The 26931-nt window shown below is 38.4% G+C and overlaps 3 protein-coding genes across 9 annotated transcripts in view; 1 reads left to right on the forward strand and 2 right to left on the reverse strand.

Annotated features, from left to right (window-relative positions):
• Positions 1–334: 334 nt before the first annotated feature.
• moxd1l (monooxygenase, DBH-like 1, like) lies at positions 335–6501 on the reverse strand. The gene is made up of 13 exons (XM_044377500.1): positions 5997–6501; positions 5665–5811; positions 4734–4886; positions 4457–4540; positions 3996–4151; positions 3742–3844; positions 3083–3255; positions 2873–2961; positions 2639–2735; positions 2186–2245; positions 1562–1683; positions 1382–1445; positions 335–752 (listed from the first exon to the last, which is right to left on the reverse strand). Exons 1-13 carry the CDS (start codon positions 6264–6266, stop codon positions 594–596), a joined length of 1677 nt encoding a protein of 558 aa, XP_044233435.1. The 5' UTR covers positions 6267–6501; the 3' UTR covers positions 335–593.
• Positions 6502–9341: 2840 nt separating this feature from the next.
• Positions 9342–24700, forward strand: snx9b (sorting nexin 9b). 5 transcript variants are annotated; one of them, XM_044376563.1, is made up of 21 exons: positions 9342–9465; positions 9570–9674; positions 11434–11520; positions 12763–12837; positions 13880–14014; positions 14702–14779; positions 15921–16086; positions 17312–17347; positions 18673–18811; positions 19221–19305; positions 19617–19742; positions 19956–20073; positions 20182–20312; positions 20541–20644; positions 20792–20895; positions 21083–21160; positions 21459–21535; positions 22708–22797; positions 23298–23412; positions 23505–23596; positions 23769–24700. In XM_044376563.1, the coding sequence occupies exons 2-21, from the start codon at positions 9663–9665 to the stop codon at positions 23814–23816; spliced, it is 1896 nt and encodes a 631-aa protein (XP_044232498.1). In that variant the 5' UTR covers positions 9342–9465; positions 9570–9662; the 3' UTR covers positions 23817–24700. The 5 variants fall into 5 exon arrangements, with proteins under 5 accessions (XP_044232498.1, XP_044232497.1, XP_044232499.1 ...); XM_044376562.1 differs by having other exon boundaries at positions 9342–9674; XM_044376564.1 differs by lacking the exon at positions 17312–17347 and having other exon boundaries at positions 9343–9674.
• si:ch211-203k16.3 (techylectin-5B) overlaps positions 24449–26931 on the reverse strand; it is a 29475-nt gene continuing 26992 nt past the window's right edge. For all 3 annotated transcript variants that reach the window (XM_044376570.1, XM_044376569.1, XM_044376568.1), the window contains one exon: positions 24449–26862. In XM_044376570.1, coding sequence (XP_044232505.1) covers positions 26716–26862 — 147 coding nt within the window. In that variant the 3' untranslated portion in view covers positions 24449–26715. The remainder of the gene's footprint in view (positions 26863–26931) is intronic.

Genomic DNA, 26931 nt, shown 5'->3' on the forward strand with positions numbered 1-26931 from the left:
CTAGACTGTTACACGGCAATAAAATTTTATATATTATTTGGGAGATTTCCTTTATTGAACGAGTGATTAATAGTCTCTATTATATAACTAATTTACACATTAAAACATGTGGGTGTATGACAGTGCATACAGTTCATACAGTGCATATAGGCTAGTGAACACAATTACAGTGCAAGTACACACACGCAATAAATGCAAATGTATTAGTGCTATATAATCTTTCTAATGCATACATTTGGTCAAAGCGTTAATCATAGCCTTAATGAGTAATATGTAATTATGAGTTCCTTTATAATTATCATCGTCGTACATAGTGAAATTAAACTACTTTTTGGTATGAATTGTCTCCAGGTGTACATGGCAAAGAATTTTGTGCTTACATTAAGACAGCAAAGCAAATCAGTCAAATCAAATCAAATCAATGATAATTAATAAAAAAAAATGGTGAAGAAGATATAAACAGAGCAGACAGACAAAACATAGGAAACGATCCACACGCTGTCTTGTAAACATGATTATTCTTAATAGAAATAGGGTTGTTTAAAAGATTTAAAAGATTACGATGGATTGGATCTGTTGCTTCTTCAGTCACTTCACATTAGTGCAATCCAGACAAGTAAAAATATGATTCCTGCTGCTGGGTTCAAAATCCAGAAAGTGCCTCCGCTTGACACGTTGGTATTCTGACAAGTGACAGTCGGTGTTTTCATCATCTCCCTGACAGTGCCATTTGGGTAACTTGAGAATGTGATCTGTGAAAAAGACAAGTTTAAAAAAATATATTAAAATATCTCTTTTATGATACTGCACCTACAAATGCTTTGTTGTCAGTGACTTAAATACCACATATAGGAAGATAATAAAGACCTTCACTTTCTATGCTCTATATGGGACAAAGAATTAAATGTAGTGGACACATTCAAAGCAGCAAAAGTCTTCAGCTGAAAGACTACTTATACAAATAAATTTGATGTATTATTGAAAGCATAGGCTATATAAATAATCAACAAAATGGTTCAGATAAACTTAGAGGGAACAGAATGAAAGAAAGAGAATGAGAAAAAAAACTTATAAAAAATCACCAGCAATAGACAAATTTAACATTTTAAAGCCACAAAAAGATCTGAGTTATATGTGTAAAAATTAATCAAATTTGTTAATCTAAAAATACCAGTAATGGTGATGGATTTGTAATTATTAACTATTACTAATGAATCAATTCAAGTTGGAGCCAGTTTACAAATATTTGACCAATTATGAGTGATAAAATATTAAGAGAAACTGCTTAGTTGTATTAAACATGATGAAAAACATTTCTTTCTTTATTAGAGTGGATTTAACAAAGCAAAGACACAATAATACAATTCTGACTGATACTCACGTTATCATCAAAGACCCCCTGAATTTGTGGCAGGGTCTTCAGCAAACTCTCATACTCAGCAATTCTTAAAAAAGAGTATATCGAGAAACATATCATGAATGTAATCTGCAAAGTGATTGTAAGTCAGCACTGGAGCCAGAGTCACACAGTGAAAGAGTGAAGGACTGCATCAGGTCTTACTGGTAACTGTTGTCCATTGACAGATTTGTCACATCTGGGTGGCTAGCACATCCAGTGACACTGATTGCAGGGTAGAAGAGCAGGAAGGCCAGGCACATCTCATCGGTAGTTGCTAACCCCATCTGAAGGAAGAAAGAATTAAACGGGGCAGTCATTACAGACTTGAGATTGATTTTGTTTGTTCTTTTTATATGTGGGAATGAATTCAACACAAAGTGTAAGACAGCAGAGGTTTATGAGAGGCATGTGCTTTAATATTGTAGTATTATGTGTGTGGTATATTAATTTAATGCTCTTAATTAGTCTTCAAATTATGCTGTATTATTTTGTATTCAATATTCATTACAGCATTATTTAATCCAATTGCACTAAATGATGCAGGTGTTCAATGTTAATGTGTGCGATTCCCAGCTTTGGAGATATAAAAGTTTTAAATGTTATTTCAATAACCACAATTTGATTTGTACATATTTCATCATAAAATCATCATAATCTGCTAATTTGTAACCTCAAAGTGAACACAAAAGTCTTCGTGTTGGTTCTGTGATTTTATTTGGACAGCACTGACTTCATTTAAAGCACACAGTGTGTCACATTAGGTCATACAGTATTTACTCTACCCACCTTTGTGTATCCTGCACGACCTGTAGTATTGTAGGTGCACTCAACGACAATATCATCCCCCTGTAGTGTAAGACAAGTAATGTGTAAACACTGTTAATACTGTATAGTTTTCAATGGTTTAAACAACTAATAACTTACTAAAAAATACCTTTTAACATATCAATATATGGGCACAAATGCAATAGCCTTTGCACCAGCAAGGTGTGGATATTGCAGCTCAGTGTAGCAGCATGTTATACCAGGATAGGTGATCTGGTATTTTTATTCCTCTACTCCTCCTTGAAAAGTACCTAAGTCAAGCGCTTGTGCACATACCACTCCAAAGCCAACTAAGGAAGTTCTTATAGATTGTTCATACAACAGAACCATAATTAATGTAATTTGTTGCATCTGTGCATTCTTTACGATATCAAGTCAAAATGCTTGTTGTAAAATAGGTTTATGGAGGCTCACCGGCTTGATGGTCTTGATGTTCCCCAAACTGATAGTCTCTTGTATCTCAAAGTTGTAGTTCTCGTCCAAGGCTAAGAAATCTATCTGCTTTCCATTTCTACATAGACCAAGAAGTAATTACCAACAATTTGTTACTGAGTTTTTACATAAAGAGGCCGTTTCTAAGTTTTATTTCAAACGTATATGTCATTCTGGTTTGTAATTTTTCAGTTTAGATATTGACTGACTTCTTACCTGAAATGGCCAAGTCTGACCTTCCTCCCAGCCAAGTGAGTGTGCAACAACACAGCAAACACTTGGAGGTCAGGCACAGGATTCATGAGCTAGGGTTGGAAAGCAGTGACTATCAGGAACATAGTTGTAAACAACGAAACAATCTTCCTTCTATCTTGTCTCTGAAAAACCACCCCTGCCTTTTGAAATCCACATTGAGCCACTACATACCTGAGAGAAGAGAGTGGTATTACACACACCATAGCTGTGGAATTTAGTGGCTCCGGGAGGGATGTTGTACTTAATATCTCCAAATGGCTCCAACCCTGTGGTAAGGATGCCCACATCATGCTGCCGGAGTTGGTCTGTATAATGTAGTCTCAATCCTGAGCTGTCTGTCCTGCCTGTACGGAGAGAGACGAGAAAGAGTGTTGTATGTTGTACCACAGTCATGTAATAAAGATTCAACAGAATAAAGAAATTAAGATACACCAGCACTATACTGTATGTAATATAGTATGTGTTAGTGTACACAATGCATATTCTGTAATTATGTAGACAGCAGCCAGAGCACAAGTTTTTTTGTTTTGTTTTGTTTTTAATGAAGAAGACACTATTGGCTTGACCTACTTACACTTGACCTATACTAGTGACTAAAAATCTCTGCCTCTGTCCCCTAACTTTATGAAAATGCAATATTAAATTGCTTGAATACATGAACTGTGTCAGTGGCATTTAGTGCACAGAGCAAAAAAATACCTTAAATCCTTCACAGAATGAATAAATGTCTCATCTGTAACCAAAATTTGACATATATTGTAATATCACAATTCAAGAAACAGAGTTAAAGTTAAAGTTATATATTAGACAGTAGAAAAAGGAGTATGTACCTGTTTCCTCGGTTGGGTTATTGTAATGGATTTCCAGCCTATAGAACTTATCACTGCCCTCACCTCCAGTAGGAATACCAGCATGTTCTGGGAACTCAAATGCCTGAGGTTTCAGGGATAAATTGGAGATTTACTCACACAAACACAACAATGACATGACTGACATGGATATACATTGCAGACACATAACAAAATTAATCTAAGTATTCAGAGATGGACCAGAACTAGAGAACGGATGCTTCATTCTCACTTACTCCTCCTCCCACTCCCCAGGCAGCCACCACCCCGTAGCAGTAGTCCCCTAAGTCGCCCATGAAACATGGGTTGTCAGAGGGTTGTGTCACATAGTAGGGGCAGCTGTAGAGCAGCATGTGATGAACAATGTCAGGGTTGTCAATCACTGGTTCAATCTGAGGTAAAAGTACAGTTTGGTTCAGAAGGTTTAAAGAATGATGAATAAAGGTAGAAAGGGAAATTGAATATGGAAAATCATGGCGCTTCCAGTTCATTTCTATATTTACCTTTTCACTTAATGGACTAGTTTTATATTAGGTTATGTCTGCTATACCTTGTGTGTCACTTACTGATAACATATTAAAGTTTTTTTTTTTTTCTTAACTGTAACTATTATTCTGTCCAGACTGGCATTTGAAATCTCAAATCAACCAAAAACATTTGAGTGAGGTCAAAAATCTCATGTATGGAATCACATTACCTGATATATATGATGTTTTTTGTTTAAGTATGGAAACTTCATGACCTTGCAGTGGTAATAGGTATGAAAGGGAGGGATAGTGACCTGCAAAAAATAAATATAAATGTGAATGAAACACATGTCTATGTCTTTGTTTGGACGACTACTTGTATCAGAATAGTTTTGTAATATTTCTACACGTTCATTCAAACTGATTGTAAATTGTACTGTTTTCCACCTCTCCTGTTAGACAATGAGGGAATTAATTAGTCATGTGTCAATAAAGGAAAAATCTTACATTTTCCACTGTGGCAGTGATGTAGTTGAGGCTGGGTAAGGTTGTCTTGGACTTGTAATTCAGCAGGTTGACCTCCTTGGTTCCTCTGCGGGCCCTGTGGTAAGCAATCTCATCTGTTGTTCCATAGGCATATATCAGCTTAATGGGTTTAGCCTGTAAAAAAGATGGCAATCGTATTCAGCAGATATCATACAATACAAAAGCGATAACATGAAAGAGAATGCATTCACTAAGGGGGATAGCATGTTCCTCTGTCCCCAAAATGGAGAAATTAAGTTTTTATTTACCTTATGAAACTTTTTTATATTCAAGACAATAGACAGTGACAGTTTAATGCTCTGACATTGCAGTTCACTGTGTGTAACCACAAACATTAACATGTACATCCAGGTTTTATAACCTAAAACTGTATAGCATTTCACGTGTTCAATGAAAAGCAAAATCTCCATTGTCTCCATATTTGAAAACACTGTAAAGGAACCTTGAGGTGAGTGTAACCAAAGCATTCCCACAACAGAGTATACATGGACACAAACATGAAATTTAAGATGTAAGAGAATTAGATCAACAATACAAAAGACTATAGTATTACAAATAATGAGTCCCAACAGTGAAGAAAGGTACACAAAGAGAGTAAACTTGTGATGCAGGTTAAAGCTCCATGGAGGAGGATGGAGATTTCCACTCTTTCACATCAAGCATCAGTTATTTGGAGTAATAATTTTGCAATGAAATTTGACCTGAGGAAGCTCTTAAACCAAATAAATCATTTTTGGAGTAACTATAACTCATACTGCTCTTTAACAATATTTTTTTTACTTAAAATGGTGTTTGTGTGGTACGTACTTTGCATGCTTATCAACCTTGCATCTCATTCCACACAAATATAATAGGAAGGGAGGTAGGGAGAAAGAATAACTGGATGTCTTACAGTGATGTGGAAGTCTTGGTCATCACATGACTGAATGGACCTCCAAAAGGTCATGATGGTTTGTCCGTCACTCTCAGTTAGAGACAGGAGAGTGTAGCTCTGCTCCTTGTCCACTACAGGCATGGAGTCCCCTGTGGCATAACGATCCTAATGGATAAAAGACAACACTTTGAGAGAGTAGAGAGCCCAGTACTGCCTAAACATTCTGTTATGTTTGCTGTTTAACACAGAAAAATTAGACTTTAAAATGTGTCCATAACATTGGGGAAAGAATCAAGCATGGAAGAACACATAAAACAAATTCCTACACTTAACATCTGGTAATGGCTTACTGTGAAGTAGGGTCCGCTGGGTCCAAGTCCCCCCATGACGATATCTGACCCCTTCATGCCTCCATTTGGACTCAAGCCAAAGCCCACCCAGCCAGTTGTGTTGACCACCAGTTTGAATGTAATGTTTCCTTGCAGTTTATCAAAGCCCCACTTCAGGCAGACCAGATGGTCATTGTCCAGGTACTCCATGAAGGGCAGGCCAGGATCTGATGCCCCTACTTCATTTGTCCAGACCAGAGACAGGTAGAGGAACGGAAGCAGAGAGAGCATGATGTCTCTGTGAAGTTGGAGTTCTTCTAACTGAGCCGACTGTCTGCAGAGTTGCCAAACACCCTCCCACCCTCCGACACACCTGCACTGCTAGATGAACTCAACTGATACAGGCAAGAAATGCTCAGTCATTTACCATTTGTCCTGGAAGAGGAACAAATACCTGTGGTGGAAACTATGTACATTTACAACAACTACAATTTTTAGGCTCTTTACTCAAGTATTTCCATTTTTAGATTTTACACAGTGGATAATATAACACATTGTAAAGATGAAACCAGTGGTTTCCAACCTTTTTGTCTTTTGATGTCTTACAAAAAGCAGTGTGTAGTCGGGGTCACATTTCAGATGTCTATGAGTTGTTAACAGTTCCACCAAATAGTGATTTTTCCCTCTAAACTTCTCACATGGTTTAATTTTAATAAATGTTCAAATGATCCAATATTTCACCAAAAATCAAAGATTAGAGAAAAATCATAAAACTGAAAACAGATTTGTTTATCAGAACTTTGTTTTTTCTTCTTCCCTCTCCAATTAATTGTCTCACAACCCCTCAGATTTATCCGGTGAGCCTTTGGAGGGGCCTGACCCCTAGGTTGGGAACCACTGGACTAAACTGGCTAACTGTCTATAAAGTAGTTCAAACTAGCTCCGCCTCCAGCAGCTACAACAGTAACATGCTGCTCTAACACTGATGCTTCAGTATTAATAATGTAATGATGTCATATATAATAAATATATAAGTCAGAGGGACCAAACCACTACTTTTACTGCAATACTTTAAGTAAAATTTACTGCCAATACTTAAGTACTCATGTAGGATATTTCATGCAGCTTTACTTGTAATGTAAACAAAACTTGTAAGTATTTCTATATTGCTGCATAGGTACTTTTCTTCTTCCACCACTGACAAATACTGCATATCAGTTTCGCTGTCACACTCTGTTTTTTGTGATGAATTTAATGTTAATTTCAAATTCAAGAATTTCCTCAAAAATCATTGTCTTTGATGACAGAGGTGTCAAAATCTTCAGCTTCCTACTCAGTGCTGTAAAAAGCCTTGTCATACTATAAATACTCTCTTTCTGTAACAAGCTGTGATCAGGAGGGCTGCACACTTCACCTACGTCCAGTGAACTGTATCCCCTGTCAGCTCCCTCCCCATTGATATCAACCTGTTCAACAGGTTCTGTTTTCCATTGACAGACAAATGAGACCACTGCTGGACTCAGGTGTTTGATATATGAGGAGGTGACGAGGAGGGAGCAGGAATGAAAGGTGCACTGTACCTTTCATTTTGGCCAGAGTCAAAGTAGTCAATATATTCACTCTGGCCAAAATCTCTCCCCTTGTCACCTCCTCATATATCAAACACTTGATTCCAGCCAAAATCTTTCATTTTATAGGAATGTGAATAGTGTGATTGTTGTATTCAGATCCTCACACAGTTGAATTTCTGTCAATTTTAGTGGAGGAGCTTACTTTACATGTCATGTTTGTTTTTAGTATTCCCTGTCAAGACTAAGATTATTCTTATGATTTCACCTTTGATAGGTTTTCTGTTAATTGGAGTGCTCGCCTTCAGCACTCCAATCACTCATATTCTTGAATTTAATCTTTTTATTATTATTTACTGTGCATAAAGAGGCTTCAACTTACAGAAATGTTTAATTACATCCATTTACATCCATTTTCTACACCTCAACTGATACTTCAACTAACTTTTACTTTAAACCAACAGCTCAAATACTGACATCTAAACTGTTGTCTCCATTCATACTTCTCATACAGACTCTTTGAAACTATCTCTGGTGCCTCAACCTCAGCATCAACTTTACAGTTCAACGGACATCTCAACTGCTGTCATCCCTCACTTTTTTAAATGACAGTTCATCTACTTTCAGTGCTTACATACACACTGACAATTTGACTGCCCGCAGGACTTAAAGTTGGCTTGTAAAATTTCAACTGCTTTCAACTATTACACTTCAAAAGACACTTCAAACCCTTTCAGTGCATCTACCTCTACTGACACTTTGACTGGTTTAATTGCTTAATTTTAACATTCATTCAACTCATTCAACATCTCAGATGCAAGCAATTAACATTTTAATCTGTTAACCAGTATTTAACACCTGCAATTTTCAGCAAAAAGGGTGCACAGTTAATTTCTCTTCTGAAAACTTTGCTTTCTAGTTTTGTGGTATACAGCAGAGAGAAATAGGAAAGGTGTGAGTTGGACAGAATAAACAGACAACACTATTATTATGGTTATTTAAAAAAAAAAAAATGTCTTTTTGTTTAGATTTGATGATTGGAAAGACCAGTAAGAATGCGATCCTGACCACTAGATCTTTAAGGATAGACCCATAGCTTGTAATGTCATGTAATAGCAAATGTAGTCCAGCAGAGGCCAACTTCAGTATAAGAAATGAGCTCAGGGTCACTCCCTTAGAGCCGTTGAGCCAGCTGTGAGTTGTCAACAACGTTGACAGTGAACACACCACAGCAGTTACTTTGAGATTAGAATAAAACAGCCAAACTTTGACCACTGTTTCGACTCAAATTAGAAAAAACTCAAATTAAAAATCAGCTAAGGCTAATGTAGTCTGAACCTCTGAGAATATATAGGCCTATATATCTATCTGTATATATTTCTTTTTTAAATAGCCTTTTAACTTATAGGTTCAAAACAAATTAGCAAACAAATAAGAAAGATCTAGAATTTTTTTAAAAAAAGTAAAAATATTGTTTTACTAACCATGTTTAGCCAACTAGGCAATTTAGCTCACTTGTCTTTTCCTTTCATTTCTGCAAAGTATGTTTCATAGCTTCAAAAAGTATTTCGGTGGTTTATGAATTTATATATATTTTATTATATGTATACTATTAACCTGTTATTGTTGTTGTTTCAGTGAGTTTATATTTGTCATTTGGTATAATTATTTCTAGTTTTACGCATTTCCACGTTTTTTTACTTGTTCAATGTATTTTTCTGCAAGTTAGGTGATTTCTAACTGTAGTATTTTATCTTATTTCATATGAGCAGTCATGTATTGGAGGGCCGTATCGGATCCAGACTAGCTTTCCGGTCTCTGTCGGTGGTGCAGGTCACTCCCTCCGTGCTGTCAGCAGCTCTACGCGGTTCAAACTTGCAGTCGCACTGAGTCGCTCTGTTTCTGTCGTCTCTGTTATTCAGGTTTTTGAATTTCTTAAAGGGCAAACTGTGTTTAGTAATGTGTTAAAGTCTGTGGTGCGGCGGCTCTCTACCGGGAGGAATTACCGTGTTTTCTTCGCTTTTAGTCGGAAAGCAGCGGGAGGAAATGTCCAGCTGAGGATTGGAAATCCTGAAAACCGCAGGGCCTGTGTTTGTAATGATTGATCAATGCTTCGACAATGGCAGTAAAGGTAGGTCTGACAACTTTTCTACGGTGCATTAACGTCAACCCGAGTGTAATGTCTTCTCCAGTTTTCCCTCTCAGTTCTTTTTTTCTGCGAAACTTGCGGACCATGGACTTGGAGAGACGAGTTGTAGTTTCTCGCTTTAGGTTTACAGTGAGTTCTGGACTCAGTAAGTTTCACATTATTTGGGGGTCAAAACATTTTAATAGTCCGGTTTGGAAGCGTGTAATGGACGCGTACAACGCTTGTGTATGCTGTAAAAGTGAAACGAATATGTTTACTGTACATGGAAAATGTGTCTCATTAAGAAAGTGTCTTGTGACATTTTACTACCTTCGCAGTGCGGATCACTTGTGCCTCCGCGGAATGCTGGGAAACGTAGTCTTTAGTGTGTGTATTGCTTTGTTCATTCAGTACAGTATGAATATAAGTGAAAATAATTACTTTAAATCTTCTTCATAGACTTCATTGTATGGTGATCAGTATTGCAGTTAGTTTTAGTATTAATACAATAATAAAGTACTGTTAGTATTGTCAGCCTATGTGTATTTCTGTTGTAATGACTGGAAATAGTTGGGTGGGCCTGAGGCTTATTTTGATTATGATAGTGTATTTGTGTTTCCAGATTAAAGTTAAACAGCAATGTTTAAACATGTTTAAAGATGTACGAATCACCTTTATTGGAATCATAAATTGTGTCCGGTAAGGTTTTGCCTCAAAAAAGTTCAATCTACTCCTTTTCTCATTGAAAAATCCAGAATATTTGAATATGGCCATATTGTTCATTTCAAAAGTTCAACTGCTGGAGACAAGCGGGACTCAGATTTAAGGTGAACACAGAGAAACTGTCTGCCTTCAGCAGATGAATGTGACAATAACTTTCTAGTGTCAAACGCTGCACGTGCATCATTCTGCACAATAAAGGCCAAACATGCAAGTAAATCAACAATAATAGGTGGAACAGGGCTTTAATTTTCAATAATATCTGTGCATCTGTGGAGACAGCATGTCACAACTTCTTTTTATCACCCGATCAATCAGATTGTAAAGCGGAACAAAGTGCTTTCATTAGACACAAATCATATCTGAGTTGAGGTCTTATGTAGTTCCTGTTTTAAAAACATCATCTAGCTTCCTTGACTCCTGGGAGGTGGAACACTAAAATAGACCTCTGTTCAGGAGAAGAGCAAATAGCCTCGCATTCCATCTCACTGGTTAATGAACAAGTAAGCTAGTCGAGCACTGTGAATTTGATACTGTCCTGATAATGGGTGACACGCTGACCTTTTTTAGCTTGGATAAGAACTGCCAATCTAAGTAAATATAAATAGTCAAATTCATGCAAATAAATACGTTGCTAGGCCTAAAATCAGACGTGAAGTGAACTGTGACAGGTGCAGTCATATTTAGAACAGTTTTCAGTTTATTATCTCTCACTGTGTACAGCATGTGTGTGTGTGTGCTCCTCTGGGACCCCAGTGAGAGGGACAGATTAGTAGATGTGGGTCAGTGTGAGAAGAACTGCAGGCTCTTGTATGAAACTGAACCAGCTAACATCTTGGTTCTGGCCTTGTTTTTTGTTGATACTTGTGCCTAGTTAAGAGTCAGCATAACAAGTCCAGAATAACTAGTTTGGCCTGTTTCACCCTTCCCTTATTTCACCCCACGAGTGTCAAGACTACTGAAGGTGGTGTTGATAGGGTTGCATGTGTCCATCATTGTGTGTCATTGTGTGTGTGTTTTTTTTCTCCATGATTGTGTACAGGCACAGGTTTTATATGACTTCACTGCTGAGCCTGGAAACAACGAGTTGACGGTGAAAGAAGGCGAGACAATCACAATCACCAATCAGGTACAGACATAATAATGCTCCTCTATTAGCTGTTTTTCAAGTTTGACTTTTATTTGATTTCTTTTGGTGTATGCTGGCCATTTATTCAGTTTGTTTGGATGGCATTGTTATGTCTGATTTTGTTGTAGATGTCTGTTTGTGTTCATCCTGAAAAATGTGTAATTTGGTGGATGTCATCTGGGAACTTTCACAGTTTCATAATTTTTTTTAATAGTTAAGTTAGGTTACTTTGAGCTGCCTCAAGTTTTAAAGATGGTTAACTATAATTTTAACTACAGCTTCATCTATTATAGCCTCTCCTTTAAATGTACTCTTCATCTGTCTCTTTTAAACCTGCAGTCCTATAAAGGCTCTACTCACATAATCTCAGACTGTCTGTAAACCAAGTGTCACAAACATATACAGATGAAGGAAGGGAAAAAAACAGAGGGAGCAAACATGATCTCATCACAGCCAGTCGCCAACAGTTCAAAGGTCACTAACTATGTGCTGACCTACATAGTTTTCGAATCAAAGTCTGTCTCAAGCCAGTCGGGACTTACTGTATCAGAACAAAATCTTTTTTCCTACTAAATAAACTGACTGTGCAGGAATTTGTCCTGGGGTCATCCAGTGTGTTTACAGATACTTAAGGTAACCTGGTTTTTGTCAGCTTTCTGCTCTATTCTTAAACAACATGTACGTGGGAAACCTGCTGTCCTTAATTGGCATGAGGCATTAAGAGAAACGTGGTTAACACAGCTAGATTTTGTTGACACCTGATTTCATGGTCACGTATACACACCAAACAGCGTTTCTGCAAGAGTGCATGTGCATGTCAGACACTTCATACATGGGGAGTATTGCTGTTGCAGCAAAGCAGTATGACCAAAGAAAACATGATTACTCATAGAATTGTGTCATCGCAACAAAATCAAATAATTCAATCCAAAGGGTGACTGAAACTGAAATTAATCTTTAGTAGTTGGTTTCCATAGATAATCAACAAACTTTAAGTAAAAAAAGACATGTACACGGCAGGGAAGACCTTTTTGCTCTCTTATTACACAGCCTGTTTTCTTGTTTTTAAATTTCAGGCTGCATTCAGAAATATTGTGGAAAAAAAAGAGGAGAATTCTAATTACTGACACTTTATGTAAACAGAGCTTTTAGAGTTGTCAGATATTGCAGAACATGTAAACACTCAGAGTTCCTCCTTCAACCTCACTCAGTTATACTGACATGTTGTCCTTTTTATTTCAGCATATTGGAGGTGGCTGGATCGAAGCACAGAACTCCAGAGGGGAGGTTGGATTGGTGCCAGAAGACTACATAGAGGTAAGAGAGGTGGTGATGATTTGACAATGCACGTTTCACACCCCTTACTGTATTTCAAATGGAATTACTTACAGTGAATCAAGCAACAAAGCCATCTGCTATCATGCTTTGAGGTCACTATGCCCAATATGTACCCTCAGAGTTTTAAACAGTTAACATTTCAACCTCTTCGTCTACTTAATACTGTGGTGCTGTCCCTTCCCTGGAACTAAAATCTCAACAGGATGTGCCTCCTTCAGAGTTTTGCTGATTAGAGTGTTTTTGTGTGTGTGTGTTCATTTTGATCCAGTAACTCAGACTTTATCATGGGGATATGATTCACTCTGAAGACACTCAGGAAGAGTCAGAGAGGGAGTTTGGTTAGAATAAAAGTCAGAGAAGTCTGATTAAAAGTTAAGCCTCACCCTAAACAACACTCATTGCGACATCTAACAATGTAGTGTATGCGTGAAGAAGAAGGTGTTTGTTATTATTATTTGTCTTCTTAAATCCGCCATCAGCGTCATGTGGATATGTGTTTGTCTGACCCTTAGTTACCTCTCCAGCTGCCCCCAGACTGTTTTGGTTCTGTATCCAAATCATAAAAACTTTGTGATGACCAATTGCACTTGCAGCTTATATAACATCTTTTGTTTTTTATATAATGAAAAACATCAGGACACAGCTTCTCAAGCAACCACTTTCTGTATTAGTGCACTCTGTTGGTAAAAAAGAGGAGCTGCAAAAACAATAAGGATGTTGAACCACAAAAACAACCAGCAAGGTTGGGTGTGGTGTTTTCATATTGACAAGTGGTAAAATGGATTAAAATTTATGCATTCATGCTTTGAGGTCACAAGCCAGCGCTGTCACATTTTTGGATAAACTGAGAAAGTGAAAAACCCAGTTTGCAAAGCCAGGGAATGCCAAGGAGACACGATCACATTACCACAGAAGAATGTACCTTTAAAAGTCATTAGATCACACTGGAATATCTGGATGTGTTCCTGTAATGGGGCTTTTTTTCTGTGTCTCCCTCTGTTCCTCATCCCTCCATTTATAGTTCGGTAAGCCGACGCCATCATTCCCAGGAGCAGCAAGCACCACAGCACCTACTCCAAGTGTAGGAAATGTTGCATCTGCGGACCTGTCCTTCTTTGATGCCTACGCTCCCGCATCAGCGCCTGCACAAAACCAGGTAATGGACTCACCTTTTAAAGGCATGGAGTCAATAAATTCATACTGGTATTATATCAAATGCTGCTGTTTTTTCTTGTCCTGTTGTCAGAGTATGAAATGAACATAAAGCCCTGACTTCTCTAAACCAGAGGTCTGGAAGTAAGCGTACACACAACAACAACAGTGCCGTGCAAAGTGCTACCTGCCACAATCCCACACTCCCATTTTCAAAAGTATGTCTTATGGTGTGATTTTTAAGAAACAACAAAAAGCAGAAGTGAGCGAAGAGTTTTACTGACATTCTTGCAGCATGTGTGAACCCCAGAGATAGATGTGGAAGTGAGAGCAGCTGCTGTGAGAGATATTTCACCGTGGTCGTGTCATTTATGAATAGCGCAGGTTTCTCTAGTAAAATAGAATTGGGAGGAAATGAGCTCTCTGAAATCTTTTGTCGTTTGCAGACAGGAAGTTCCACAAAAATGAGCGTACTGCTGGATCAGTAGAAATTTGTGCACAGTAAGAGGTTGAGTCAAGGCAGGAAATGTGTCAGACATTAACCCTCATGCTCACTCACTCTCAAACACACACACACACACACACACATACAAGCACGTTTATTTCCAGCATCATTTGAACCCATCCCCTGCTGAGTGTAAACCTTCACTGCTGGTGCTTTGTGATGATGTCACCTTCTCTTCCCCTCAAGGTGGATGCTGGGGGCTTGAGTCCCCAGCCGGACACCCCTGACACCCCAGTTTCCCCCTACCTTTCGTCCCCTGATGAGGTAACAGCCACTTGGGGGTGGTGGGCTGGGGCTGTGAAACTGAGACCCCCCCCACCCCACCCCACCCCCAGTCATTTATTACCCCAAGTCCCCTCCTCTCTTGATTGGTCTGCTTTTGGCAAATTCCCCCTCCTACTCCCAATGCCTGCAAAAAGCATGATCTCACCCTCTCCATTCACCTCGCACGACAGTACACGGGCACACATAAACACCATCATGTCAACAATCAACTCCCACACCTTTAACCTCGATTGTATAAATCAGTTCCACTGTGAAACTTTAAAGACTTTTAAAGATCAGAGTCAATGATCCTTGTATCTCACGTATATTTGACTGATCACACTGACAAATCATTAGACCTCATCACATGCATTTACTCAAGATGATTATGATTAAGATAATTATCTAATGAATGTAAATAATCCTTAAAAATGCTACCATGACTGTTGTCTTACAGTAAAGGTGCTGCTACATCTAGAAAACACCGCCGGATGGTTGCTCCTCATTGAGCTGCTGTGCTCATTTGTTAATGTCTCTGCAGCAATTTTCCGTGAAACTCTGGTTTATGTGTTTTTCTGTATGTTTATCATGCGGTGTGTTTACTGACCCTGCACTAGTTCTGTGCTCAGAATGTCAGCTAATTAGCAACCTAGGAAAGGCACATGTGCACTCTGTTGCATGTCTAGGCCCACATGCTTTTATAGTGGTCTATGAATGCCTTGCAAGCTTTGGATGCAGTGGCTTTTTCGGCCTGCAAGCACTATAAAAAATGTATGCGTGCACTGGAAATTGGTTGTTTGCGAGTATGTATTATTATAAGCATGTGCACTTGTTCAAATGTGCAATATTATGAGTTCATTTGTAGTTATTGCATGTGTTCAGAGGCTTTTATTTTATAGCACAGAGCAGTCATTATCAAACGTATTTATCTGACTGAAACGATATCCTGTTTGCGGTCAGATTTGCATCATGTGTTTGAAAAAGCATGTTTGTTTGTTTTTTTCAGACTGCTGTCGGATTCTCTTTTCACAGACTCCAAACTCCGTCCACACTGCTCTCTCACTCTTTCTCCAACTCCATCTTTGATCTGACATTTCACTCCATTTTTCTTTTCTCACTTTCTCCCTGTCTTTCTTTACAGGCTAGTAATGGTAATGATCCCTGGTCGGTGTGGAACGCAGACCCCTCGGGGGGCTCCTCTAACAATTGGGCATCCAATCCAGAGGGCACCCAGACTGGGAAGACTGCTGCCGCTGACCCCTGGGGCTCCGTATCACAGGGTCACCCTCAGGCTTACCAGGGCCCAGGTAAGAAGAGATGTTGTGTTTTGAATAATATGTGTCAGTACATTAAAATTACTGCCTATAATTTTGTGTCATTCATAAAGTCACTCACTTTTGGGTGACACTGCCTGGTATTCTGCGCCAACACCTCGGTAGCTTCCTGTTGGCTTTTGGTTCGCTGATATTTTGGTCGATTTTGAAGTCATCCTATTAGCAGTTTGAGAATAGTTGTGAACAAGTATGGGTTCAGTTTCCTGACTGTATTGGATGATGTGGTTCTGGGATCCCAAGACTTACAGCCAAATCCAACAAATAATCAAATAAAGAAAGCCGTCTTATATGCTGAGACACTGCAACACAGATATGGTGAGTAAATGTTGTATATTCATGACAGCATATCCTGATGTCATTTTCACGATCAACAATTGTGGATTAGTACATCATTTCTTTAACATCTCACTCAGCTATCTCTTGGGATGCTGGTTTTGGATCATCGTAGGAGAGGTTCCTACATCCCACAACATCCTGTGTTTTAGTACACATCTTGTATAAATGTTTTAGTGCTTTTTTTTTTCCAACAATCCATTTCTCCAGGCATTTGGAAAAAGTTTCTGTTTTAGATGTCATGTTGATCTGTTTTATGCTTTTACCTTGTTTTTTAATCTTGATTGATTTGTGATTGTTTGTGTTTACCAGCAAGCAGTATATCACTTTAGAGTAAAACATGGGTCAAGTAGTCTTTGCAAATAATCTTCAAAACCTATGTCTTCAGAGTACCAGATTGCATTGGCATCGTACTATAAAATGATGATGAATATTCTTTATACTCAGGAAAGAAAACTGTTTCCTGACCTTCAATTTAACCTGATACTTACTTACTGAAATGTCTTGATAATATACAGTAAACTCCTCTAATCCGGAATTCCAAGAAGTTTGATTTAACAATTATTATTTGCAAACACTACTTCACACAGGTTTTAAGAGATTTGGTTACTTTAACTGCCAGATGTGGTTCTGCTCAGTCGTCTCTGTCTGGCAGCTCTCTCTGCAGAGATTCGCCACAGGACAATCAAGTCATGATTCTGTTTTTGCCAGACTGGAAAAGTTAGCCTCACGCATGACTCAGAAGGACAAATTACTTGACCTGTTTTCTTAAATTCTTCAGTTGTTATTGTAAAAAGAGAACAGAGGGAATACTTAATAGTGAGAAGATTTAATAAACTTTTCCTTTGTTTCTCTCTTGCCAAAGACATCTACCCATACCCTTACCTTATCGATTACACAGGTATCCCGTGCATCGCCTAGTGGAAGCTTTTTCCTCATTTTTGTGTGTGGACTTGCAATACATTGAGAGTTTCCAGCAAATATTTTAAGGGCATGATCTACATTCTTAAAAGCATGTGTGTGAGGCATTCAATTTGTACCATGATATTAACACTATCTTAACTATATTGTGATGTGAGAAAGTGCAAGTTGTGACTGTTCTCTGGAATTTAAGAGATATAAATGTTATTGTATTTGTCTCAAGTCAAAACCAGCGTGAAAAGGTTGACATCTCTCAGACTTATTGGGTGTGTTTAATGCTGAGTTTTATGATGTGTTTTGTCTCACAGCATGTCTGCCCTACAAAGACACAGAGCAGTGACTAAAGAAGGGATGAAGTTGAGAAAAAGAGGTTACATGGTTACAGTACTGCTAAGCTAGGCTAGTAATCTTTTAGCTGGACTAGTTCAGCTGCTGTTGTTTCTCCATCTTGGTTGAAATTGAATACTGTCTCATTTATATGGTATAACAAACTTTATTACTAAGATTTGGGTCATTAAAATTGATTATTTTTTCTCTGAAATGATAGATTTATATGACATCTTTTATTGTTTTGTTGTAAAAGAAACGTCAGAAAGTCAGACTCTGGTCTTAACTCAATTTTGACTGAATATTTAGTTATTGGCTTTTGGCTTTGTAGAGCAGATGTGACACAGCAATGCGATAATGATTTGCTAACTTGCCTGTCGTGTCAGTGTGGAAATATTTGCTCTGATTGCCTGGGGCCAAATTCAGACATTAAGATCTGCTTCACGCCACAGAGTTTGAATTATGCTCTTAGTTCATTTACAGACTACATACTGTATCTATGTGCTCATTTGTCAGACCTCATGTGGAAAGTGCAACGCTGCAGGGATAATCATGCTATACAGATCTTGGCTCTTTTTCTTTTTTTTTAGTAGCATTTAGTAGTATTTTTTGATATTTTATGGGTGAGTGCTGCATGCCCTCAAGTTAATGCAAGTGCATTTATAACTCTTTCCGATCCAACCAAAATATAACCACAGAGGCAACCTATGTAGACATCTTTGAATCACATTTAAATATTCCTCCATTGTATCTTTAGATATTATAACGCAGCAGTCAATAAAAGGTGATAATAGCTAGAAGCTGCTCAGTTAAGTTTCACACATCAGAGGTGGTTTTTCTCACACCTCTTGTTGTTTGCTTCTTGTGGTAGGAAAGACCATGACACGATGTAGTGTAGGTTGCTGGGCACAGAACATGTGCTTTCTGTTTGTGATTTAAAAAAAAAAACCAACCATGCATGCTTTCATCTGACCTCAGGAGCAGAGGATGATGAGTGGGATGATGAGTGGGATGACATGAAGTCTACTGGAGGTTACAATGAATCAGAATCTGGAGAAAGTGGCGCCATGCAGAGAGGCGGAGCTCATGCATCTTCAATGAAAATCTCCCTCAACAAGTAAGAATTCATAAAGCAGTAATACATACAGGTTTGAAGTATAGATTATAGTGTATTTATGAAAAATTCAGCAGCAGAAATGAATTCTTCTGAATTCTGCTTGGACCAAGCCATACTTTTACAAGCATTTCTCCTGGAATCAACCATAACATACAGTTTTTGCTGTCAAAACCAGAAACACTAAAAATGATCACATTATAGAAATATCTATTATTAATGATGGTAGTAATTTTGTAATTGTGGTTAACATAATGATGTCTGCAAGCACAAACCTGTTTAGGCCCACAGAAAGCTGCCTCTAGCAATATCAAAAAAAGTGGTGGACTATGGTTGGATGAATTAAAGAGTCTGATTAAGAATAGAGAACATCTAAATATCACTTTTTAAACTTCTTTTTCTCTTTGAGCAGGTTTCCTGGGTTCTCCAAGTCTGGGCCAGAGCTCTACCTTCTATGCAAGCAGATTTCTAAGGGCAAAGACAAGCTAACGATTTATGTAAGTTATCTCTAAATATTTAAACAATATACATACAATATATCATCATATGTCTTAACTTGTTATATCAGAAGTGGTAGAATGTAATCTACCTGATTTAATAAGTACAATATGCTGTATCATAACACAACAAACTAAAAGAATATTGAAATTGTCTTTCATTTTGTGGTTGAAAAAGATGTTATACGTTCAGCGTGTGTTCCAAAGCTTTACAGCATTGACATGATTTCCTCTTTTTTGCCACCTGTAGTTCATGTTTGTAGGTCATAAAAGCCACAGTAGGTTTCTAAACCTTTTTCTTTTCTTCTCAGTTAGGAGAAGTTGGTCCAGTGTGGTCATACCCAGAAACCCAGCTAGACTGTGTGGTGGCTGATCCCAAAAAAGGCTCAAAGATGTATGGTCTCAAGAGCTACATCGAGTACCAAATCACTGCCAGCGTAAGTATCCAAATAAGCATTTATTAGACTATGAATGTGAATCTGCATGAATCTGTTGAGAAAAAATGAACGATTCCATTTTGTACTGTTTTGTTATACCCCATCAAACAAGTATTACATGATTGGGTAAGACAATGATATGGTGTTTGATCCCAGATTACAAAGGTATAGTATCCATAAGTCATAACAAAATTCATTGTCGCTGGTTTGCAGACCACAAACCGACCAGTCAATCACAGATACAAACACTTTGATTGGCTGTATGAGAGGCTCTTGGACAAATTTGGGTCAGCCATCCCCATCCCCTCTTTACCAGACAAGCAGGTAACAGGTAAGTGTCTCACTCTCTAACCACTAACAAATGTGACACTACTTTACAGTTTGGAAAATATGAACATGTTGAAGACAACATATTTTCTTTATATCCCTCTCATTCTAGGACGGTTTGAGGAAGAGTTTATTAAGATGCGTATGGAGAGGTTGCAGGGCTGGATGAGCAGGATGTGCAGGCACCCGGTGATTTCCGGCAGTGAAGTATTCCAGCTTTTCCTCACCTACAAGGATGAGAAGGTATGCTATGCCTCCTCCACTTGTTCTCCCTCAAGATCTTAAATTATGTGTGCTTAGAGATTGTATTACTTAAGAATTGAAAGTGCCTTGCTTGAATATTTAAACTATTTCATGGAAAATCTTTATAATGAGATTTAATTGATTAGATTTCAAGCAGCTGCATATACTGTACTATAGACCATTTATTCAAGACTGCAGAACTAAGATGCTGATAATTGACTGGTGTAGGACTGGAAGATGGGGAAGAGAAAAGCAGAGAAAGACGAGACAGTAGGAGTGATGATCTTCACCACGATAGAGCCTGAAGCTCAGGACCTGGATCCTGTAGAAGTGTGAGTTATATCAAAATTTGCTTTAAACCTCTGCAAAAAGCAAAGCATAGCTCAAAAAGCACCAATGTTAACTTTGTACATTACTGTATGTTTACCTGCATATGCTCATGTAATTCATTGCATGTGAAATGTGTCCCTCGTCCACAGTGAACAGAAATGTGAGCAGTTCAGCAGGTTTACAAAAGCCATGGATGACGGGGTGAAAGAAATCCTCACAGTGGGCAATGAGCACTGGAAGAGATGCACAGGCCGTACGTAGACACTACACTCAAGTTAAATAAATGCTTTACCCCACACAGGCCACACCTTCACTTTGTGCTGTAAATTACTGTTTATATTTAAGAATGAATCATTATGTTGAATATTTTGTCAACCTAATAAAATGTATTCACACTGTGTGGGTGTGTGTTTTCATGGTTTATCTCTTTCCCTCACCAGCTCTGCCAAAAGAGTACCAGAGAATCGGCAAAGCCTTCCAAAACCTCTCCTCTGTGTTCACCAGCAGCGGATACCAAGGTACAACAATGAATACAAATATGACATCAGATGTTGTTTTAGCGCCTTAGGTGTTTTCCCAGATGTAAGCTATTTGTGTCTTCTCACAGGCTCTTTCACTAACATTGCTGTCTGTTGTCACACTTATGAAAGATTACCGTAATCAACATGTGTAATGATCGTAATAGTGGCAGCTGAAGTGCTGTGGATGTAATTTCCTGTGCAGTCATCATGTGGAAATCTGTTTGGAAACAAACCGGCTCACAGACGCTCTTAAGAAACACAGTGATGACGTATTCTAAACATATTTCTGCTGTAGGTGAGTCAACCTTGACTGATGCAATGACAGCAGCGGGGAAGACATATGAGGAGATTGCTCAGATGGTGGCAGAGCAGGTACGTACATAATGGAATATTACTGCTATTGCAAAAATTACAGAACTACTTCTTCCTGTTGGTATTGCAGTCACAATCCAGTCCGGTGAAAATTGATTTAGACCCTAAGAAATTGTTTTATTTTTACCCAAACAGCCTTTACTGTCTTGAATTTAAACACAGATCCTGTCAGGGGTGTTCTTGTTTTCCTGCAGTAACAAGACATTAGAGCAGGACTTTAAGGTCTCTGGTGTCTCAAAGGTCTTAAAGTTTATTTTAGGCTCCTTTATCAACCATTTGTGTTCACTCTCAATTCACAATATCTCATGTGTCTATGAACATTTCCTGCTTGCAGTGTTTACATCCTAGCCGTGGCTTATTTTATGACCCTTTTAACCCAGCGTCCTGCTGGTGAAGACTATATCTGGAAAGGAAGAGACCAAGGGCAAACCTGGTTTCCAGTATTTCATAAATCCTGTTCTAACCTATGACTTGAATGTATCTTTTTTGACCGTTCTGTGTAGTTTTATCAGTGTGGTGGTGTGTAATAAAAATCAAATTCGGGCCTTTTTTTAAATGTCCCAGCTGCATCCAGAGGGAGGAATCATCTGGTAAGCCTTTGCTGCTCCAGACACTTTTTGTAGAATTGTTGGCTTTAGTTTAGCATTTCCTGCAATACAGTTTAGTGCTGGAGAAAGCAATTGACTCGACATGGATTCATCTCAGAAGCCAAAAGTCTAAAACAAGGCAGTGTATCTGTTGCATTGAACCATGTAGGCTGCATGCAGCTTTCCCTTTATAAATTCAACAATAAGGGAAGAATGTAGGTGAATATATAAATAGCCGGATTTACTGCAGGATAAATTAATAAATCAGACAAATATCTTTTCCTTTTCTATTATTCCTATAGTGATTCCCTGTCCAGTGTCTGTCTACAGGATGTTCAGCTGAATCCATGGTCTCTTACTGAGAATATCTATTATTTTAACTACACTGAGTTTTCCTATTTTAGTGTTTCAGTGACTCCTGTGACATATTTTTTTCCTGTGTTCTGTCTTATCAGTTTCAGATCCATGTGTTATTTCTGTTTTAGATTAACGTCATCACTAGACTAATTTCAACATCCTTACTGTCCCAGTTTCAGGTTGTTTTACATTTCTTACATTTATCTTCCTATCTGTGTTGCTTTCCAGCCCAGGAAAGACCTCCACTTCCTCATGGAGACCAACAATGAATATAAGGGTCTGCTTGGATGCTTCCCGGACACCATTGGAGTCCATAAGGTACAGCAGCTCTCATTCCAAGAGAAAAGGGGGGAAAGCGCTATCAATACCAATGTTCAATATTATTTACCTATCATTAGGAGTACTGTTTGGCCAGGGTTTGATGACTTTCTGAAGTCTTGATGATGTCAGTTGCATTTTGGGCAATGTGGGATCCAGTGTTTTTAGAGCTTTACTATCACTAGGGACTTAAAATGAGAATATCTCTACCACTGTTGGTTTGATTTTGACCTTTCTTTTCTTTACATCTGTCTCTTGTGAGTCCCTCAACTTTATAGAAGTGTAATACTAAATTGCTGGAGTAGCCCTATGGGTTTTTCAAGGGGCAACTAATTCTGCAAAAATCTAGTTGTAATAGTAGTTTTTTTTACTAAGATATCAGGTTTTCATTTAAATTCCTTCATCACATCTGGATGCAGATGTGAGAAATGATTGTCTGTCTCCACAGAATATAACTAAAGACTCCTGTGTTGTTGTTTGCTTATTTAAAATACTTGCAGGCAGCCATAGACAAGGTGAAGGAGGCTGACAAGTTGGTGGCCACCAGTAAAATTACCCCTCAGGACAAAGTCACGATGGCTAAACGAGTCAGCACCATGTCTTATGCATTGCAAGGTACCACGACTTGCCCGGGCACGTTAAAGTGGTGGAGTTTATCATGATCATCTTGTCTGATTTAAGTGTTTACCCCTTTTCTTCTGCCTCAGCTGAGATGAACCACTTCCATAGCAACCGGATCTATGACTATAACAGGGTCATGCAGTTGTACCTGGAGGAGCAAGTCAAGTTTTACGAGACGGTAAAGGCATTTTTATCGACCATCTATCAGAGTAAATTGGAGTCTGTAACAGTCTGTCCCTTTTGTTGCCTTATTACCTGTGGAGAAACTACATAGTGCTTACATATTAAACCATCACATGGCACTTTCTGCTCTTGTATTTATGTTAGTTTTTCTTCTTCTGAACCCACAGATTGCTGCAAAGCTGAGACAAGCACACAGTCAGTTCACTACAATGTGAAAGCAACGGCCGGCGGTCTCGCACTACAAGACAAGAAGAGTTTAACCAGCTCAACATCCAAATTATTCTCGCTTATACTGCATTCTTTTCCCTCCCTTTAATTTAAATTTCACTTCTCTCTTTCTCTCGCTCTTACCTCATCTCTTCCTTTCTGCTCATGCCAGCAGTCCCAGCTTGTAGTTTTACTTTTGTCCGCTGCTCTCGGAGGTTTATGAACTCCAATGAACATGTGCGACAGCTGAAAAAACAGTGATGGCAGAATAAAACACATTATTTACAGACAACCCTTCCTCTGTCTGAGGTCCTCAGCTTGTGTCACAGGAAGTAAACAGTTTGTATCCACAAAATTGCCTCATTGCATGAGTCAAAGCCCAGATATCTCTAATGTGATACACATTTTTGTACAGCTATGAGCACGAACATGCCTGTAGCCACATTATATCTACCTATTTTGAAGCAATACTCTACAATTCTTCAAACATCATTCCAAAGGATATACACATCTACACAAAGCCATTTGCCCCTCTGTCATTAAAGACAGATGGGGGTTTGATTTCTGAGCAGCATGGACAGCGAATCAGAGCTTTACTGTCTTGGCCAATATTGAGTGTATTTTAATTTTTTCTACCATCAAGAGAGTCCTAACATTGTCAGTAATGGCAGTGGAGCATCCCTTTTAAGAAAGCAAGTCTTAGATGAGTTTTCAAAGGCATAGTGTGTGTCCTCTGTATGTCAACTGCTGGCTGTGCCTAGCCCTTCATCCTGCACTTCCTCAAAAGCTAACAGGAAGCCCCACCCCTGTCCTATCTTTCCCACGTGCCTTGCCCCTTTGAGGAAAAAAAAAAAAAAAGCTCAACGTAGTTGCCCCCAGGCCTGCATACCATGACATTTCAGTTTACATTTCAGGAGAGAAGGGCTTATTATTTTACACATTGTATGTTAAAGCCAAAAGTCAGCGACTTAATATCGAGTTTAGTCTGTTCCAAACATAATTTCTCTCTCCCAGTACTCCTGAAGAATGTTTGTCCATTTTTTGACCAGATTATGGTGTTTTTATATGAAGGTGTCAACTTTAAGAATCTGTACTATATAAGAAGTGTTTGGGAAAGAGCCATGGATTATGTCATGTATGCAGTTTTGCTTTTGCTTTTCACCGCTCATTTTTCAATCAATCTCTAATCTTGTTCACCCTTTGTTTTCTTATCACTTGATACATATATATATATATATATACATACATATATATATATTCTATTGAACCTATCAGGTGCTTCTTGTCATTGAGATACTATTTTATGTATAGAAGTATTTGCAATACAGTGTAACTCAGAAAGAGGAGCAAAAATTCTGTTTTGATTTATTAAACAATGATTTGTACTCATCGAGAGTTTATTTGTTTCCATGCGTGTGTGTTTGAAAGAAACCTTGTCTTGTTCTCTGTGTGGTTCAGACTGTACAGCACACTACGCACTCTCTGATTCACTCACAGTAAAGCCCTTATTCGCTTAAGCAGATTCTTGCGTAGAGATGGATAGGAATGAGAATGAGTCGGCAGCCTGTGCGAAGGGTCAAAGAGTGTGTTTGTGCAGTCTTGTAGTGGAGGAAGTGAAAGAGCCCTTTTACCCCACATTCAGCTCTCGCTTGCATCAGGTGCAGCTGGATGTGTAGCCCACATAAAGTAGTTAGGCGGAGAGAACTTAAACACTAGACAGACCAAACACTATAATGTCTTTCAGTTTTTGTACTGTTGTGTTCAGGGTTAGTTGCGCTACTTTCAATCAAATCATGATGTGGATTGCACTGTTTAAATTTTCTTTTGCAATAAAAACAACTCATACCATCTATAAAAATCTTGTAAAACAATGGTAATTTTATTTTCCGGTTGTGTAAGAGTTAAAAGTCAACCAATTGCAATGCTGTGGTCTGTTTTCTGTATCATTTGGCCTATTGACTTCACCTCTGGTCAACATCTGCCAGTTAAAGGTTTGTATGAGCCCCTGTGTGAAGAATGTAAATAACTTTGCAACAAATATCCTTTTGTTGAAGTTTGTGCATTCTCTCTGTATGAAATGGTGTCCTATGTGATACATGGTATATATAGTGTTTATTGTACAGCACATATGTATGTATACACAGTCCTCACACAACACTTTGGGGTCATATCGAATACAGTTCAGTGTTCTTGTATCATGACTTACTTCAGTAACAGCATTAATACACTTTATATTTTAATATGAATTTACACAAGGAATTCAATTTAGAGTGGGCTGAAATTCAAAATGATGAAAATAGGGTAATGGAGTAATATTAAATAGTACATGCAGTAAGTATACATCATATGCAGAGCATTCATTAAGCAGTCTCACCTCTCAGTGGCTGGTAGAAACCACAAGCCCCTTCACTCTGTCAACATATCACACAAATGTGACCTTTTATTTTTGGCTAAGTTGCTAATAGTGTGTGAAGTGTCAAAGTATCAAACTAAAGGTACAAAATAGAAGTACAAAATAAGGAAGAACTCACTTCCCATGACACAGACATGAAAAATGTCCAGAGCTAATGTCTCACAAATGAGTGAAAAATGTCCATGTCCCAATTGGAACTCTGCAGTTCTGCAGTAAGTTTGTGTTTCCAAAAATACGCAGAAAATAGTTGGAATATTGAGCATATCAGCCACATTTTCACATGCACAGTTCAAAAATAGCAGGAGAGGTGCCATTTCCAGAGGTTACGTTGTACTGTAGGTGTACTCACTACAAAAAAAGCTGTTGTTGACAGCTATACATTCACTTCCTCCTGACAACAAAAAGATCACTGGACGTCACTATCACTATGGTGTCCCAGTGAGATGCTCATGATATAGTTCCTGTGTCCTAACCATTGTCATGGTGACAATGGTTCAGGGGGACAAACGAGTTCGGAAGGTGCGTGGGCGGATCATCATGGTGACTTTGCGTAAGGAGTAATAGTCAGAATCTCTCCAGGAGTACCAAACAATCCCGTCAGGACCCAGCGGCCCCCGGCCTTTAGGGGTGTAATGGCCTCCCTGCAGGATAAAGAAGTAGTAAAGACTCATGTCTTGAATAGTATAAAGTGATGGGTAATATGTGCACCC

The sequence above is a fragment of the Thunnus albacares genome, chromosome 16 (genome assembly GCF_914725855.1).
Source record: "Thunnus albacares chromosome 16, fThuAlb1.1, whole genome shotgun sequence".
In the NCBI taxonomy this organism is placed as follows: Eukaryota; Metazoa; Chordata; class Actinopteri; order Scombriformes; family Scombridae; genus Thunnus; species Thunnus albacares.

Excerpts from the sequence above, each read along its gene's own strand:
- moxd1l (XM_044377500.1), bottom strand. The coding sequence starts at position 6,266 with ATGCTCTCTCTGCTTCCGTTCCTCTACCTGTCTCTGGTCTGGACAAAT. Across the intron at positions 4,152-4,456 it reads AAAAACATCATATATATCAG|ATTGAACCAGTGATTGACAA; the intron begins GTAATGTGATTC and ends CTTTTACCTCAG. Across the intron at positions 1,446-1,561 it reads TCAATGGACAACAGTTACCA|AATTGCTGAGTATGAGAGTT; the intron begins GTAAGACCTGAT and ends CTCTTTTTTAAG.
- snx9b (XM_044376562.1), top strand. Across the intron at positions 20,645-20,791 it reads GACCTGGATCCTGTAGAAGT|TGAACAGAAATGTGAGCAGT; the intron begins GTGAGTTATATC and ends CCTCGTCCACAG. Across the intron at positions 23,597-23,768 it reads AAGTCAAGTTTTACGAGACG|ATTGCTGCAAAGCTGAGACA; the intron begins GTAAAGGCATTT and ends CTGAACCCACAG.